Source organism: Naegleria lovaniensis, assembly GCF_003324165.1.
Source record: "Naegleria lovaniensis strain ATCC 30569 chromosome Unknown tig006, whole genome shotgun sequence".
NCBI lineage: Eukaryota > Heterolobosea > Eutetramitea > Acrasida > Naegleriidae > Naegleria > Naegleria lovaniensis.
Window position 1 is genome coordinate 660,863 of NW_025407828.1, and position 14,004 is coordinate 674,866.

At 38.3% G+C, this 14,004-nt stretch overlaps 7 protein-coding genes across 7 annotated transcripts; 4 read left to right on the plus strand and 3 right to left on the minus strand.

Moving 5' to 3' along the window:
• Nucleotides 1-442: 442 nt before the first annotated feature.
• On the plus strand, nucleotides 443-5,127 carry C9374_013548 (uncharacterized protein; the record flags this gene model as incomplete). Its single annotated transcript, XM_044689437.1, has 4 exons — nucleotides 443-530; nucleotides 697-1,838; nucleotides 1,940-2,242; nucleotides 2,368-5,127. 4 exons carry the CDS (start codon nucleotides 443-445, stop codon nucleotides 5,125-5,127), a joined length of 4,293 nt encoding a protein of 1,430 aa, XP_044553957.1.
• A 265-nt stretch (nucleotides 5,128-5,392) lies between these two features.
• On the minus strand, nucleotides 5,393-6,244 carry C9374_013549 (uncharacterized protein; the record flags this gene model as incomplete). The annotated part of the gene is made up of 2 exons (XM_044689438.1): nucleotides 5,393-5,495; nucleotides 5,613-6,244. 2 exons carry the CDS (start codon nucleotides 6,242-6,244, stop codon nucleotides 5,393-5,395), a joined length of 735 nt encoding a protein of 244 aa, XP_044553958.1.
• A 113-nt stretch (nucleotides 6,245-6,357) lies between these two features.
• Nucleotides 6,358-7,386, minus strand: C9374_013550 (uncharacterized protein; the record flags this gene model as incomplete). The annotated part of the gene is made up of 1 exon (XM_044689439.1): nucleotides 6,358-7,386. The coding sequence occupies one exon, from the start codon at nucleotides 7,384-7,386 to the stop codon at nucleotides 6,358-6,360; it is 1,029 nt and encodes a 342-aa protein (XP_044553959.1).
• A 514-nt stretch (nucleotides 7,387-7,900) lies between these two features.
• On the plus strand, nucleotides 7,901-8,206 carry C9374_013551 (uncharacterized protein; the record flags this gene model as incomplete). The annotated part of the gene is made up of 1 exon (XM_044689440.1): nucleotides 7,901-8,206. The coding sequence occupies one exon, from the start codon at nucleotides 7,901-7,903 to the stop codon at nucleotides 8,204-8,206; it is 306 nt and encodes a 101-aa protein (XP_044553960.1).
• Nucleotides 8,207-8,558: 352 nt separating this feature from the next.
• Nucleotides 8,559-9,041, plus strand: C9374_013552 (uncharacterized protein; the record flags this gene model as incomplete). The annotated part of the gene is made up of 1 exon (XM_044689441.1): nucleotides 8,559-9,041. The coding sequence occupies one exon, from the start codon at nucleotides 8,559-8,561 to the stop codon at nucleotides 9,039-9,041; it is 483 nt and encodes a 160-aa protein (XP_044553961.1).
• A 159-nt stretch (nucleotides 9,042-9,200) lies between these two features.
• C9374_013553 (uncharacterized protein) lies at nucleotides 9,201-10,820 on the minus strand (the record flags this gene model as incomplete). The annotated part of the gene is made up of 2 exons (XM_044689442.1): nucleotides 9,201-10,218; nucleotides 10,303-10,820. The coding sequence occupies 2 exons, from the start codon at nucleotides 10,818-10,820 to the stop codon at nucleotides 9,201-9,203; spliced, it is 1,536 nt and encodes a 511-aa protein (XP_044553962.1).
• A 718-nt stretch (nucleotides 10,821-11,538) lies between these two features.
• C9374_013554 (uncharacterized protein) lies at nucleotides 11,539-13,968 on the plus strand (the record flags this gene model as incomplete). The annotated part of the gene is made up of 1 exon (XM_044689443.1): nucleotides 11,539-13,968. The coding sequence occupies one exon, from the start codon at nucleotides 11,539-11,541 to the stop codon at nucleotides 13,966-13,968; it is 2,430 nt and encodes an 809-aa protein (XP_044553963.1).
• Between the last annotated feature and the right edge of the window lie 36 nt (nucleotides 13,969-14,004).

The following is a 14,004-nucleotide window of genomic DNA, read 5'->3' on the forward strand; positions in this document are numbered from 1 at the left end:
AAAGTACAATTGACAATTCCGAACAACTCGATATCATTTGCAGAAAATAGATATATCATTATCATTCGTATGATGCATCTACCAAGTTGAATGTTCATTCCTGGCTTCACAATTCCCAACGTCAGTTGCGATGATGAAGCTTGTGGATCGTGATGGGCATTTATAAATCGGCATTGGATATTTTTGATTTTTAAAATAATTAAAAAAAATTCACTTTCGTTGCTTGTGATAAGCTTGACGTTCTTGCATACAGAATATTGTTGTGAGCGAATTCGAAAATTCTATTTTTCGACAGCAACAGGACTTTGTTAAATACAAATTACTATTTATTAAGAGAAAACCTCTTGAGCAAATCAATCTAGATTTTTACCCCTAGAGTTGTATCACGAGAGTTGTATTATTTGATAATTTTTATTGATCATAACATCTAGTTGAATCCGATATGGGAGTTCCAAGACTATTCAAATGGTTATCCGAGAGATATCCATGTATTGTTACCTCGCTAACCGAGGCTACTATTCCTACAGTTGGTAAGTATTATAATCCTAACAACACTATCAACCAATCATTGTATATTATTCATATATTATCGTTTTACATACATCATAATATCTGCATAATATGCTTCTGTATCATCTTTATGCGAATTAATCTTTTATTTGAAACATCATGTTGATTTCATCATCATCACGTTAGATAATCTGTATCTTGATATGAACGGAATCATTCACAACTGTACTCACAAGGACGATGAGATTAAATCTCAACTCACTGAGAAGGAAATGATACTCAAGATTTTCCGTTACATTGACCAACTTTTTCAACTGATTAAACCTGCCAAATATTTCTTCTTGGCATTGGACGGAGTGGCACCAAGAGCCAAGATGAATCAACAACGATCGAGACGTTTCAGAAAAGTGCACGATGAACAAGAATTACGTAAAAAGTTGGAACAGAAGGGAGAAGTTGTGGCTCCGAAGGACAATGTGTTTGACTCCAACTGTATCACTCCTGGTACTGAGTTTATGGCTAAATTGAGTGAACATTTGAAATACATGATTCACAGCAAGATGAAGAACGATATTAGATGGCAAAAGTGTCAAGTTATATTATCTGGGCATGAAGTTCCAGGTGAAGGTGAACACAAAATCATGAACTTTATTAGAGGAAGAAAAATGCAAGACGATTATTTACCCAACGAAAGACACTGTTTGTACGGCTTGGACGCAGATTTAATTTGTCTCGGTCTAGTCACTCACGAGCCTCACTTTATGCTTCTTCGTGAGGATGTGTTCGAACAATTTAGACAGAAAGATTCAAAGGACAAGAATAAGCCATTCGCTGAAAAATTTCACTTGTTACATTTATATGCATTAAGACAATATTTAGACTTTGAATTTAGAGAAGCCTTAACTGGCCAAAATTTGCCGTTCCCATACGACTTGGAACGTATTGTGGATGACTTTGTATTTTTCATCTTTTTCACTGGAAATGATTTTCTTCCTCATATGCCAACTCTTGATATCAAAGAAGGAAGTATCAATACCATGATTGAAATCTACAAAAAAGTTCTTCCAAAACTGCCTGGATATTTAACTGAACTAGGGGATGTGCATTTGGATCGTGTTGAACAATTTGTGAAATCTCTCGCTGAACAAGAAGCATCTATGATGCAACAACGATTTAACAATAGAATGAGAGAAAACAGAAGAGCTAGAAAGAGAAGAGCAAAATTGGTGACCATCGATTCTGAAGGTTTTGTTGGTAGCTCCCATACCTTAATGGTTCCTCAAGTTCCACTTGCAGGCGACTCGAGCGTTGACGCAACGCCGGCTGAGGTACAACCTATAATTGCTGATTCTGTGAATGCAGGGTCACTAACAGTGCTAGTGCCGTAATCGAGTCGTTTGAAAATGAATTCTCTCCAAACACCTTAAAGAGCAAGCTCAAACAACAAGAGGAACTCTTTGCCAATGATGGAGATGAAGTTGAGCAAGACATGGGCCTCGTTGTTGGAGTTTCTAATTTGATGGACTTTAATGCACCAACATCTGGTACTTATGGTATTGATGAACCTCTTGAAGATGACGACGATGAAGCTCCTATCGAAGTCGAAGAAGTGAACGATCTCTTGTTAAAATCAGTGAATGAGGGAGAATTTGATTTCACCATGTGGCACAAGGCTTACTATGCCACAAAGATGGATATCGACTATAGCAATAAGGAAGCGGTTTCAAGAGTGGTACGCTCGTATGTCGAAGGACTGATTTGGGTCTTCAAATACTATTACAACCAATTGGTTTCTTGGAGGTGGTTCTATCCTTTCCACTATGCTCCAATTGCAACTGATTAGTTGAAATGAGCAAGTATGCGAATGAAATTTCATTTTCTGACCCAGGTGTTCCATTCCGTCCATTCGAACAGTTATTGGGTGTGCTTCCTGAAGGCAGTGCTAAAATCCTGCCTGAACCCTTCCGAAAGTTGTATCTCCAAAGTTCACCTATTTTTGACTTTTATCCACAACAGTTTGTGATTGATCGTGAAGGTACACGATATGACTATGAAGGAGTTTCCTTGCTTCCATTCATTGACGAAAATCGATTATTAGAGGCGATCAAGACCATTGACGAGTCACTATTGAGCGATGCTGAGAAAAAGAGAAACACTTTTGGAAATAATTTATTATTCACCTATGATCCATCTATTAGCGTGACTTGTAACACTACCATTGTCGATGAGTTACCAAGCGTGATCGACTCGCATGTGAGAGAACAAGTTATTGAATTGCCCAAGTATGAAAAATTCCTTCCGCAATTATGTAAGGGAGTGAAAATGGGAAAACACAATTTGGAAGGATTCCCAGTGCTTGAGTGTAAACATACCAAAGTCGAGGAGAGAGATGTTGGTATAGTACTTTTTGGTCAACCAAGCAGAAAGCCAAGCTTAGTTGTTAATTTGACTCCTCAATATTCCAAAGTCCAGGCCATGGATGAAGATTTCCTGGTTCAGGAATCCATCAGAGTCGCGCAAAGCTTAAGAAATTTAATTGGAAAGAGAGTATATGTTGGTTACCCATATCCAAGAATTGGTATTTTGTCGAGTATTGCTGATGAGAGAGCAAGTTACTATGACGAAAAAAGTGAAGGAGAACCTCATGACGAGAGAGACATTGACCAATTCAGAAAAGAATACTCCTATCACAAGAACGTGCTTCTGAGAAGATATGGACTCGATGTTGGAAATGTGAAGGTGTTGGTGTTTATTAAATTATTCAGAGGAATGAAGAGAGACAAGCACGGAATCAAAAAGTCATTCCACAGAGACGAGTTTGCCTATCCTGCGTCCTTGTTAATGCTACAAGCGGAATACCATCCAACTCTGGATCAAAGGTTTATGGAAGTTGGACCTCAAGCGATTGAGAAAGAATACCCAATGTCAAGCACTGTGTTGATTTTGGGAGAACAAAATTATGGGTCTCTTGCCAAGGTCTCAGGGTATGAAAAGAACCTTCTCAAGGTCACTATTTCTGATCCTTACTCAGATACTGAGTCCAAGCCTGTATATCCAAAAGAGAGCATTGAAAAGTTTGCCTCTGAAAAGTACTATCCATTCCATGTGGCAGCCAAAAAGCTACAAATCTCAAAGAAAGCTCTTGGCTTGATTGTTGGATCAGTTCGACTTGAGCTTCCAAATGGAAAATTAACTCACAACCTTGGTCTTTCGTTAAGATCTAAAAAGTCAACCAAGAGAGTCGTTGGTTTTTGCAAGTGTGACTACAATGAACAAAATCTCGATGAAGGATACTTCCTTAACTTTGACACTGCTGCCAACCTATTTAGCAAACCTTCTTCAAGCAAATTCTCAGTGGGAGGAACATTTGGAGATTGGGAACTTTCTGATAAGGCTCTTACTCTTATTGGTAACTTTGCTCAACAATTCCCTGATTTTATTGAAAAGCTTGGAACAGATCTTCCTTTCACATGTGACAACTTTTTCCCTTGCAATTTGAAAGATAGCGAACGGGACAAGTATTACCAAGAGAAGGTGGCAGAAATCACCAACTGGGTTGCAGCTCAAGAATATCATACTTTACCATTTATTGACATTGAAAAAGACGTTCTACCAGTCTCTGTCATGAAAGAAATTGAACAGGCAGCCATTGAATTCTGCAATCAAAAGAAGACATCTAGTGTGGCTCAATCCATGGTTATTGACCCATCTCTTGTTCACAAGCCAGAAGATCCTTGTCCAAACCTATTCTATGTTGCAGATTTTGCATTGGGAAATCGTGTCTTGCATATGAGTGGATCAGGATCTGCTCCGTTTGGTACCAAGGGAATCCTTGTTGGTATTGATGGAGATAATGGACAAGTCATCTTTGATGAAGAATTTGTTGGAGGATCAACCTTTGGATCTCGTTTGCAAACAAGCAGAGGTGGAATTGTTAGTTTGAAAACTCTTGCAAACTTGGATCATAAAAAGTATGTGAAAATTTGGGATGACAACAGCAGACAACGATCCTTTGATCCAAAGACCAAGATGGAATATACCAAACAACACTACTTTACTACCTCGAACTACAATTATGATTTACCAAAATCAAGTCCAAGCACTCCTACAACAGGTAATAATGGCAACTTTGAAAAGGCTCAATCTAATCAGCAAAAGCCAAAGCAACCTTATAACAAGCAACAAGCTGGAACTTCAAACATCAATAAGAAGGGTAATCAAGGAGGAACCAACTTTAAGATTTTGAAAGAGGTCAACAATGTCGATCAACAAGTAGCTCAATTCCAACAAAAGCAAAAACAAGAAAGACCACCAAGAAGTGCTCAACAGGAGAAGAGACAACCACAGCAACAGCAAGATCAGAAACAGTTCAGTGGTAGCGGTCGTGTTCTAGGCTCATCTTCATCAGGAACAACTGAGGCTTCTCCATCCACGACACCCTTGTCACAAACAAGCGGCACTTCACCGGCCACCTCAGACAATGTGAATTTGGCCTCAGACGACTTTAATCCTTCTGCCATTTTTAAGACTGCAAGAGAAAAGCACAGACAGAACAGAAATCAAAGGCCAGAAGACTATCTTTCAAAATTGAAACAGGATTTTAATCAACAAAAATAAATACTGGTCTAACAGTTTCGAGGTCATTACTTAGTTATTCAGTGCAAGCACACCATCATTCTGAACAATTTCGGTTTGCAACTCAAAATTAAGGTTAAGAATGCTGCATGTAATTATTTTCAAACAGGCAAATAAAGTGCTCAATTGTGGTCATTTGCTCAATAGTGTGGTCCACAATCTTAGCTTTTCGTTAAATAAATTAATAGGAACCTAGTGTCAAGTAAATTAGATCGAGTGATAATGTTACATGATGATTGTCGGTAGTTCAGTGATAGATAGCTTCACGTGCAATACCACGAATTCTTCTTGTAAGCTGAATATCTTTCACCATAATAGTCACTCTCTTTCCATGGGTTGCACACAAATTACTATTGAATTCACAATGGTATGCATGCCAAGTTGAAGAAATGTTAAAAAGCAATGCGTGCCACATTGTAAAAAGCATTGGTCACTTCACATTGAAAGCCATTATTCATACTACTTACGAATCAGCAAAAAGGTTAATCAAATAATCCTCAGCAGCAGATTGTAAGGCTTCAATGGCAGCAGCCTGCCATCTGAGACGACTATTCACTGCAACCATTTCCGAAATTTCCTTCACAAGACGGGCAAAGGATAATCTTGGAATTAAGTTGTGAGTTGTTTTTTGAAATCGACGAATTTCCAAAAGAGCCTGCTCTCCAGGCCTAGACTTGGGCCTCTTTGGAATGGGTGGTCCTCTTCTCACGGTTGGAGCCGTGGTGCCAGATGATGATGCTCCGGCAGCGGTCCTTGATGTACCAGTTGTTCTTCCCGATGATGATGCTGCCGTGGCACTTGGTCGTGTTGGTGCTCTTCTTGCTGCAAGATTTTCTTCTTCTCGATCCGAGGCTTCATCATCAGTTTCAGAGCCTCGGGATGATCGTTCATCTGAAGCACCAGCTCTTGGCCTTGCCAATGAACCCGAACTTGTAAGCCTCAGCTGTGTTTGTTGTTGCTGAGAGGAAGATCCTGCTTCAGAAGCCTTTTTTCTTGATTTGGGAATGGCCTTTGGCACTCCTTTAGGTCTTACAATTTGTCGTTGTTCATCTTCTTCTTCGGATTCGGTGGCAGCAGGTTTTGATGATCGTGGAGGCATTTTTTTTTATGGTTGTGCAAAAAAAGGCGGTTTGATTGGTATTTTTTTAAACACTTTACAATACTATTGCATAATACAAAAATTAATAATTACAATATTATTTAATGTGCCAATTACTCGACCACTCCTGGAACAGGTGTCGTAGATGTCGTTGTGGTTGCTGTGTCTCTCGATCCGCGACGAACCAATTCAACATTCTCCTGAATCAACTCTCCAAAATATTGTAAAAATTCATTCTTGCATTGAATTTCATCAGGAGTGTGATGACTTGATGCACAATCCATCGATTGCAAAATAGACAAACTATTCAGAGTCTCACCGGACTTTTCTACACAATTCATGAAATGTTTTTTACAATATTGCGTCGAAGTTTTGAAATAGAATCGATTAATGGATCGTTTACAATCTTCCAAAAAATTTGGATAATTAAAGAGAGCACTTGGGTTGGACATGGCATGACCCCGAATACATTCTTCTAATTCTTGTCTTTCTTGTGGATAATATTGTTTGGAGAGAGAATCTAATTGTTGTTTCTTTAAGGCGCTCAATGTTGATGAACCATTTGGAGAAGATGTGAATTTTGATAAGAGTTTTTCTCGGAGTTGACAAGTTATTGAAGATAGACTCGTTTCATGGTCATTGGTATTACTATTATTCAAATTTGAAACGACTTGTGGAAATGTGGTGGCAAAGGTTCCATGATTCATCCAATCATTATTCACCAATTCATGATATTCTTTAAATTTCACTTTAAATTCATCACTTGATTTGTGACAGCTTTCAATTTCTTGAAACATGTGTTCTCTCGTGCTGGGTGAATGAATAAATTCCGAATTCAATTGCCAATTCGATTTGTTCATCGAGGCTCTATTCGCTCGTGTCTGACCCATTTGCTCATCCAAAGATTTTCGTTGATATAAATTTAATTTTGAAAGACATGGAACATTTTGAGGACCATTCCACATGGACATGACACACGTTTGTACGAGATGAGCCTGTTGTTCCTCACTGAAAGGTTTTTGTCGATTCTCTCGAACAATTAAACGTTCGGCGTCTTGAATGACATTTTTGCATACAGTGGCAATGTGAAAAAGTTCAAAGACGGTATTTTCGTTCAGATGAGATGAATTCGGACTTTGCATGATGAGAATGGTGTTGCTGTCGTTGTTGTTGATGGAGTCCTATCGATAGGATCAGCTTGTGCTTGGCAGATGAATGGTGGAGAGTTTTTTTTTGAAAGAATCCTTTTTCGTTGTCAATCTTGAAGACAGGAGCGGTGAGTTGGTTTCGGAGACTTGAGAATCTTTCGGCTACTTTTACTGGTTAGCATTCAGCCGCGTTGGATGGAAATTGATTGGACTCGATGTTTGTGGTGGATGAGGTTTGTGATGAACGAAGGTAACTAACTGCCTGTAATGTTTTTGTTGTTGTTGAAAATGATGGTCTGTCTCCATGAATTCCATGATTTTCGTTTTCTTGTATTCATGACTTTGTCGTATTTCCTTATTGAATGCAATGTTTGAATTTGGAGTTTTTCCTATTTCATGCAAATAGCATCGATTGGCCTCTCTGATGAAACCACATCATCCTCGAACGTATCTACCAACGAGCAACCACATCAACAACAAGAAGAACATCAAAAAACAATTGGTCTGAATGGTAATCACTGTCTTACAAATAAGAATGGAACGAATCAAAGATGTTATATCGAATAGAATGTCTGCTGCATCTTTCGGAAATGAACAAGGAGAGAAAACTTCAGAAAAGAGCAAGATGGAAGAAGAAACAGTGAGTCGTGCACCAACCATGACTGGTGACGTGAGTGGAGGGTTGGTGGAACATTCGTTTCCTTCTCAACATGGATTGGGGAGTATGAGTGGAGAGCATGCAGGTTCGGATATTCCTCATGGATCCATGGGAATGCAAAACACGAGTAGTAGTGGAATGAACAAGAAGGAGTGATGATTTCAATAAATTATTACCTGTTGTTCAGCAATTAAGGTTTCCCTTTTACGATCGTTGTTTCTCTTGTGATACACAGAATTGAATTTATATATACGCAGCGGTAGATCAGTCGGTTAGATCGTCAGCTTTACACGCTGAAGGTCATGGGTTCGATTCCCGTTCGCTGTAACCTTTTTACTCACGAATTATGGTTTTGCCAAACAATTTCAAAATGCAAAAATTGAGCAAACATCTAATTGTGAATTCATCACGAATATTTTCAATCGTAGCCACACCGAGTAAATTCAATTTTAATTTAAAAGCACTGGAATTGTCATCCCATTTCCACAACATTAACAATTTAAAACACATGTCAACTCACCATTCAAATAATAATAATAATAATTCAAATGATGATCATTGCACTTTACAAGCATCCTCAACACCATTACCATTAAATATCATTCAAAGTGGAAAAATCTCAAAACAAGAATTACGACATTTGATCACCTCATCAACAACACCAAATCAATTATCATCACAACAACAACAACAACACTATATTTTACTCGATGTTCGAAGTCATCAAGAAGTACGAGGTCATCATCCACTACTCCCAACAGCAAAACACATTCCAATTAATTTAATATATTCTGCTTTCGAGGCAGAGGATGATGAATTTGAAATGGAGTTTGGTTTTTGTAAGCCACAACAACAAGATTTGATAATTGTGTATTGTGAACATGGTATCAGAAGTCAAATGGTTCAACAAATATTAACAGAAGAATTTGGATATCAACATGTGATTAATTATGAAGGATCAGCTCATGATTGGTATTCTGAAAGGAATTAAACAAGAATTTTTCAATTTGAGACGTCAACAAGGTTTAAATTTTTAATTGTTGTGAAATTATTGTTGTTCTGAGAAAGAAGAAATGAATTACAGAAAATTATTTGTGAAATAGGTGGAGATGAAATCATTTTAAGCAAATCTCGCACGTGCTAACACTCACTACACCTCTTGATGTTGAATGCTAGTAGGAGTGTTCAACACTAGAGAATCCATTCCAGGCGACTGCACATCCTTCATCATCATTTCACTGATTGGATTCATCTCACTCTCTGAAGATGAAAGAGCATTGGATGTCGAGAGATGATGATGCTGCATTCCATGATGGTGATGATTTTGAAAAGTAGCAGGATCCTGTATACTCTTTTCATCTTCAGTCAAATCCTTAATGATGGTCATAGGACTTGTTGGAGGATCATTCGATTCTACATTTCGAGAAGAGTTGTGAGCTGTACTGGATTCCATACTCACTTGTGAATCTCTTCGAAACATTCGTTGAACTTGTTGCATGGGAGTATTAATGGCAATCATGAGTGAAATGAAAATAACGAGTCCAATATTGGTAAATGTGTGAAAAAAGATTGCATTAAATTGCCAAGCAAAAATCAATGGAATGAATAGAAAACCAATCGATTGCATCAATAAGGCAATGGAAAGACCTGCTTGCATGATTCGAGTTTTTCGAAGGGCTGTTTGTTTCAATTGGAGTGTATGTTCTCGGTCTCTCTTATTTGTGAAATTTCCAAACAAGTGACCTCCACTTCTTGATGGTTGAGAATTGGAAGCAGTAACACCCATAGAAGACGCAGATGAAGAATCACCATTCGCTCTCTCTACTCCCAAATGTGAATGATCTTTCTTCATTTTAGCTTTCAATTTTTTCACACTCTCTTGCAAGGAAGAATTTAACTTGTAACCAGTGACATTGAGCAAAATGGAGAAACAAATAGTGAACACGAAAAACATGACACAAGCAGCTAAGAAAATGGCAACTTGTTGGGCGAGAATGGATGAAGCTTCTCGTATTATTCCAGCACTCACCAAAGCACCCAAAACCACGACAGCCAAGGTTTGAATGGCAAAGAAAATGGCACTTCCAATCAAGGTCGATTGAATGGCAATTTTCATTCGAGTGAATTGAGTTTGAGAGATGGCACCTGTTTCTTTACATGTTTTGGCACTATATTTCAAAATGTCAAGTTGTTTAGTAATTGTCATGTCGTTCGTTCAACAAAAAAGAAATATATATACACAAATGACTTACAATACATGACAAAGGAAGGCCATCATTAAGAGTTGATGCCAAACCCAATAGTTAATACTCACTCTCTGAACTGCACCCATAATGGTATAATACAGAGAAAATGACTTGTCGCTACCCACAGATGTGAAATTTCCCAATTCTGAAATTATTCTCAACGTCAAATTGGCAGTCACGTCCAATGCCAAAACAATGGTCAAGACAAACAAGATGTGTTGATTTCTCTTCATGTCTTTACGTTTGAGTGCATAAACAATGATGGAAACGACAAGCAAAATCCAAAAGATGAAGAAAAAAGGTCCACTGGTCATGACGACGGATAAACTGTATTTGATTGGATCAGTCCATGAGGTTGAATTGGTGAGTGAAGGAACAACCGTGTTGTTATTACTTTGGAGAAGATGAATGGAACCAATGTCATCCTGATGCATGTTCATACCATCTCGAGATACTGGAAAAAACAGTGGAGAGAATGAACGCGTGGGATTTTGGTCGTTTTGAAAGGAAGGAAAGAATGACATTTTGTTTTGAATCAGTGTTGGTTGTGAATCAGACAACAAATGTGAGAGAATGTTCACAAAGACGAATGGCAATTGACAGGTTCAACAGTGCCCCGCGTAGAAACTTTTGCCATTGTTGGTGCATGGTTACTGTTATGGTGGTTGGATGATCATGGGAATTCACAGCATGAACTATGGACAAACCACAAAATACAAAATGGACATTCCCGCATTTAAATGGAAGATAACACAGTTCATGTTTGATTTGAAAGAAGATAGATTTGACACTTTAAGGACACGAAGAGACAAGTCATGGACAGATCCATGAGCACCTATCTCTTCTTGCGAATGTTGTTAGTACTAAATGGTCGACATGTCGAAACAAAGATGCATGGATGCAAATGAATCTCTCTCTGAACAGTGTTTTTGAAATGAGCAAAGAATCATTCATGTTTTTTGGCTATGAATGACCACAAATTGAATATGAGTACATCATGTTCCAATTTTGGAGGCAGGTGCTGATTGTTTCACAGGTGTTTGAACATGTTGTGTGTTTCATACATTGTTATAGATCAAAATGAATAACCATGAAATTCAATCGTAGTTGCTCGAAAAATTGAATCCATGCTGATTCATGAAATCAACTCCTAGGTGTTGGTGGTTCAAGTTTTTCAACCATGCACTTTGCAAACCACATACTCTCTCTCTATTAAGGAAATTTTAAAAGAAGAAGAAAAAAATGTCATCTTCGGCATCATCTACAGCAAAGGAATTGAATGAGAGAATCAATTCTCTCAAATCCATGATGAGTAGTTTGCAAAATTCACCTCTCAGTAGCAATAATAGTGGTGGTGTTTCAAACTCTCACAATTTTCCATCGGCAGGTTCATTACGTTATTCCATGTCGGGAAGCGTTCCTATGAGCGGAAGTAGCCTTACTCCCACCTCTGCTGCTTCCTTCTCATCTCTGTACCATACCAACAATAATAACAATACCTTGATCAACAACAATAACAATACCACTCATCAACAACACCACATGATGAACCAATCTTTAGAGATGCCTACTCCCAACTCCACCCCGTCCATGGTCATGATGGATCATCCTCCCTCTTGGTCTTCATTGTTGGTCTCTTCCAATGTGATGATGGAGGACGATGAAGTAAAGTTGTTGCGAGAAAATAATCAGAGAATGTCCTCCAAGATTACCCAGCTACAAGACTCGTTGAATACTTACTCGGCCAAGCTTCAATTTGCCAATGAGCAGCTACGGGATACCGAACAAAAATTACGAGTGACCAGAGTAGAGCTTGATCAAGAAGTGGATAAAAGGCGCACGAGAGAAAGAGAACATCAGGAAGAGGCTAGAAATTTACATAATCAAATTGAGGAAATTCAGTCTCAATTGGAATTGAGCGAGCATAGAGAAAAAAATCTGCTCGAGTCCAAAGACGCCCTAGAAAAGATCAACAAGGATTTAGAGAGAGCCAACAAGGAGAAGAATCAAATGATAGCAGAACTGAACACAGTAGTTGCCTCCAAAAAGACAGAATGCGAAAAGCGTTTGGAAGACATTCATCAACTCAAGACACAAATTGCAAGCCTGTCAGAAGAATTAAACGAAGAAAAAAGAAATCAACAAAAATCTCTCGAGAATCACAGAACCATTCTCAAAGATACTCAGGACAAGTATGAAGAGAAACTGGCCAAATTGGCCAAGCATATAGAAAAGGAGAAGGCTCGACACTCTCAAATTATGGCCCATTTCAAAACTCAAATCTCTGATTTGGAGCAACAAGTCGCACTCTTTGATGACCTCCAACAAAAGAATCTGGCTCTTTCTTCCCAATGTCAAAATTCGGCACAGCGAGAAAAGTTCTACAAGTCCAAACTCGATTCTCTTCAAATGGCATTGAATGAACAGCAGACACAAACAGCTCTCAATCAACAGACATTGCTGCATTTGAGTAAGGAGAAGGAGGACTTGCTTCTGTCAGAAAAACGCCTGAAAGACGAAATCGAGGATGTAAATACATTAATGGAGACCAAAACGGAAAAGCTTAATAAGGAAATACAGAAACTGGAGAAAACAAACGTGTTGCAACAACAGAAAATTCTCCAACTTCAGTCCACCATCACTTCGATGGAGGCCAAGCTTGTGAAGTTTGACAATGAAAAAGAAATCATGTTGGCTCAGTTCGGAGACCAAATGTTCCAAAAACAAGAGGAGTTGAATGCTTTGCGTAGATCGTTTGAAAATTCTGAAAGAGAAAAACAAGCACAAATTGAAAGACTCGCTAAAGAGCTCGATGAGAAGAATGTGAATCTCTTTAATCTCAATCAAGCATTCAAAACCAAAATGTCTCAATATGAAGAAATTACAGAGTCTATGAAAGAACAACTTGAGCAACAAACGACCAAGGAAAGTCAATCTGAAGCAAGAGAGGAAATTATTGTCAAGAAGCTCGAAGAAATGCAGAGCAGAATCAACTTTGTTGAGGGTGAGAATGAGCTTTTGAAAGAAAAGCTCGTTCAATATAATTCTGTTGTTGAGAGAATGAACAAATTGACAGAGGAAAACGAGTTCTTACAACAACATGTTAATAATTTACGAGTGGACAATCAAAGTTTGCGAGATACAGTTGACTTTTACCGTGGACAAAATATTACAAGTGCAAGACAGGAAGATGAAATGAACAAAGATGCCTCCCTTACCTATATTGAACAAGTCGATAATAATAATTCCAAGTTGAACGACAGTGCATTCCTGGTTGACGAAGACGATGAAGAGGATGTTGATAATGAGGAACGAAGGGATGGCCAAGACAAGATTCATCATACGATACTTGTAAATATTAGCAAGCCTTCTGCTCAGCAAGATGAGCAAGATGTGGATCGTGATGCAAATGGAGATGACGCTTCCTCGGATTCCAATGAACTCACAAGAGAAATGTTGGATGACTATGACGAGGAAATTGAAGAAAATAACCAAGAAGAGGACAGTGAGGGATCTTTTGATCATGAAGAAGAAGAGGTTGATAATGAAATTGAAGAATTGATTAGACCAAGAAAGTTAACCAATCTTTCGCCCAACTCGTCTTCTGAAAATTACCTTACCTCACAACTTTCTACCTTGAGAAAGAGTATTGCTTTATCAGACGACGTATAGAACACGACCTTATTCCAAAAATTACAGGTTTTGAAT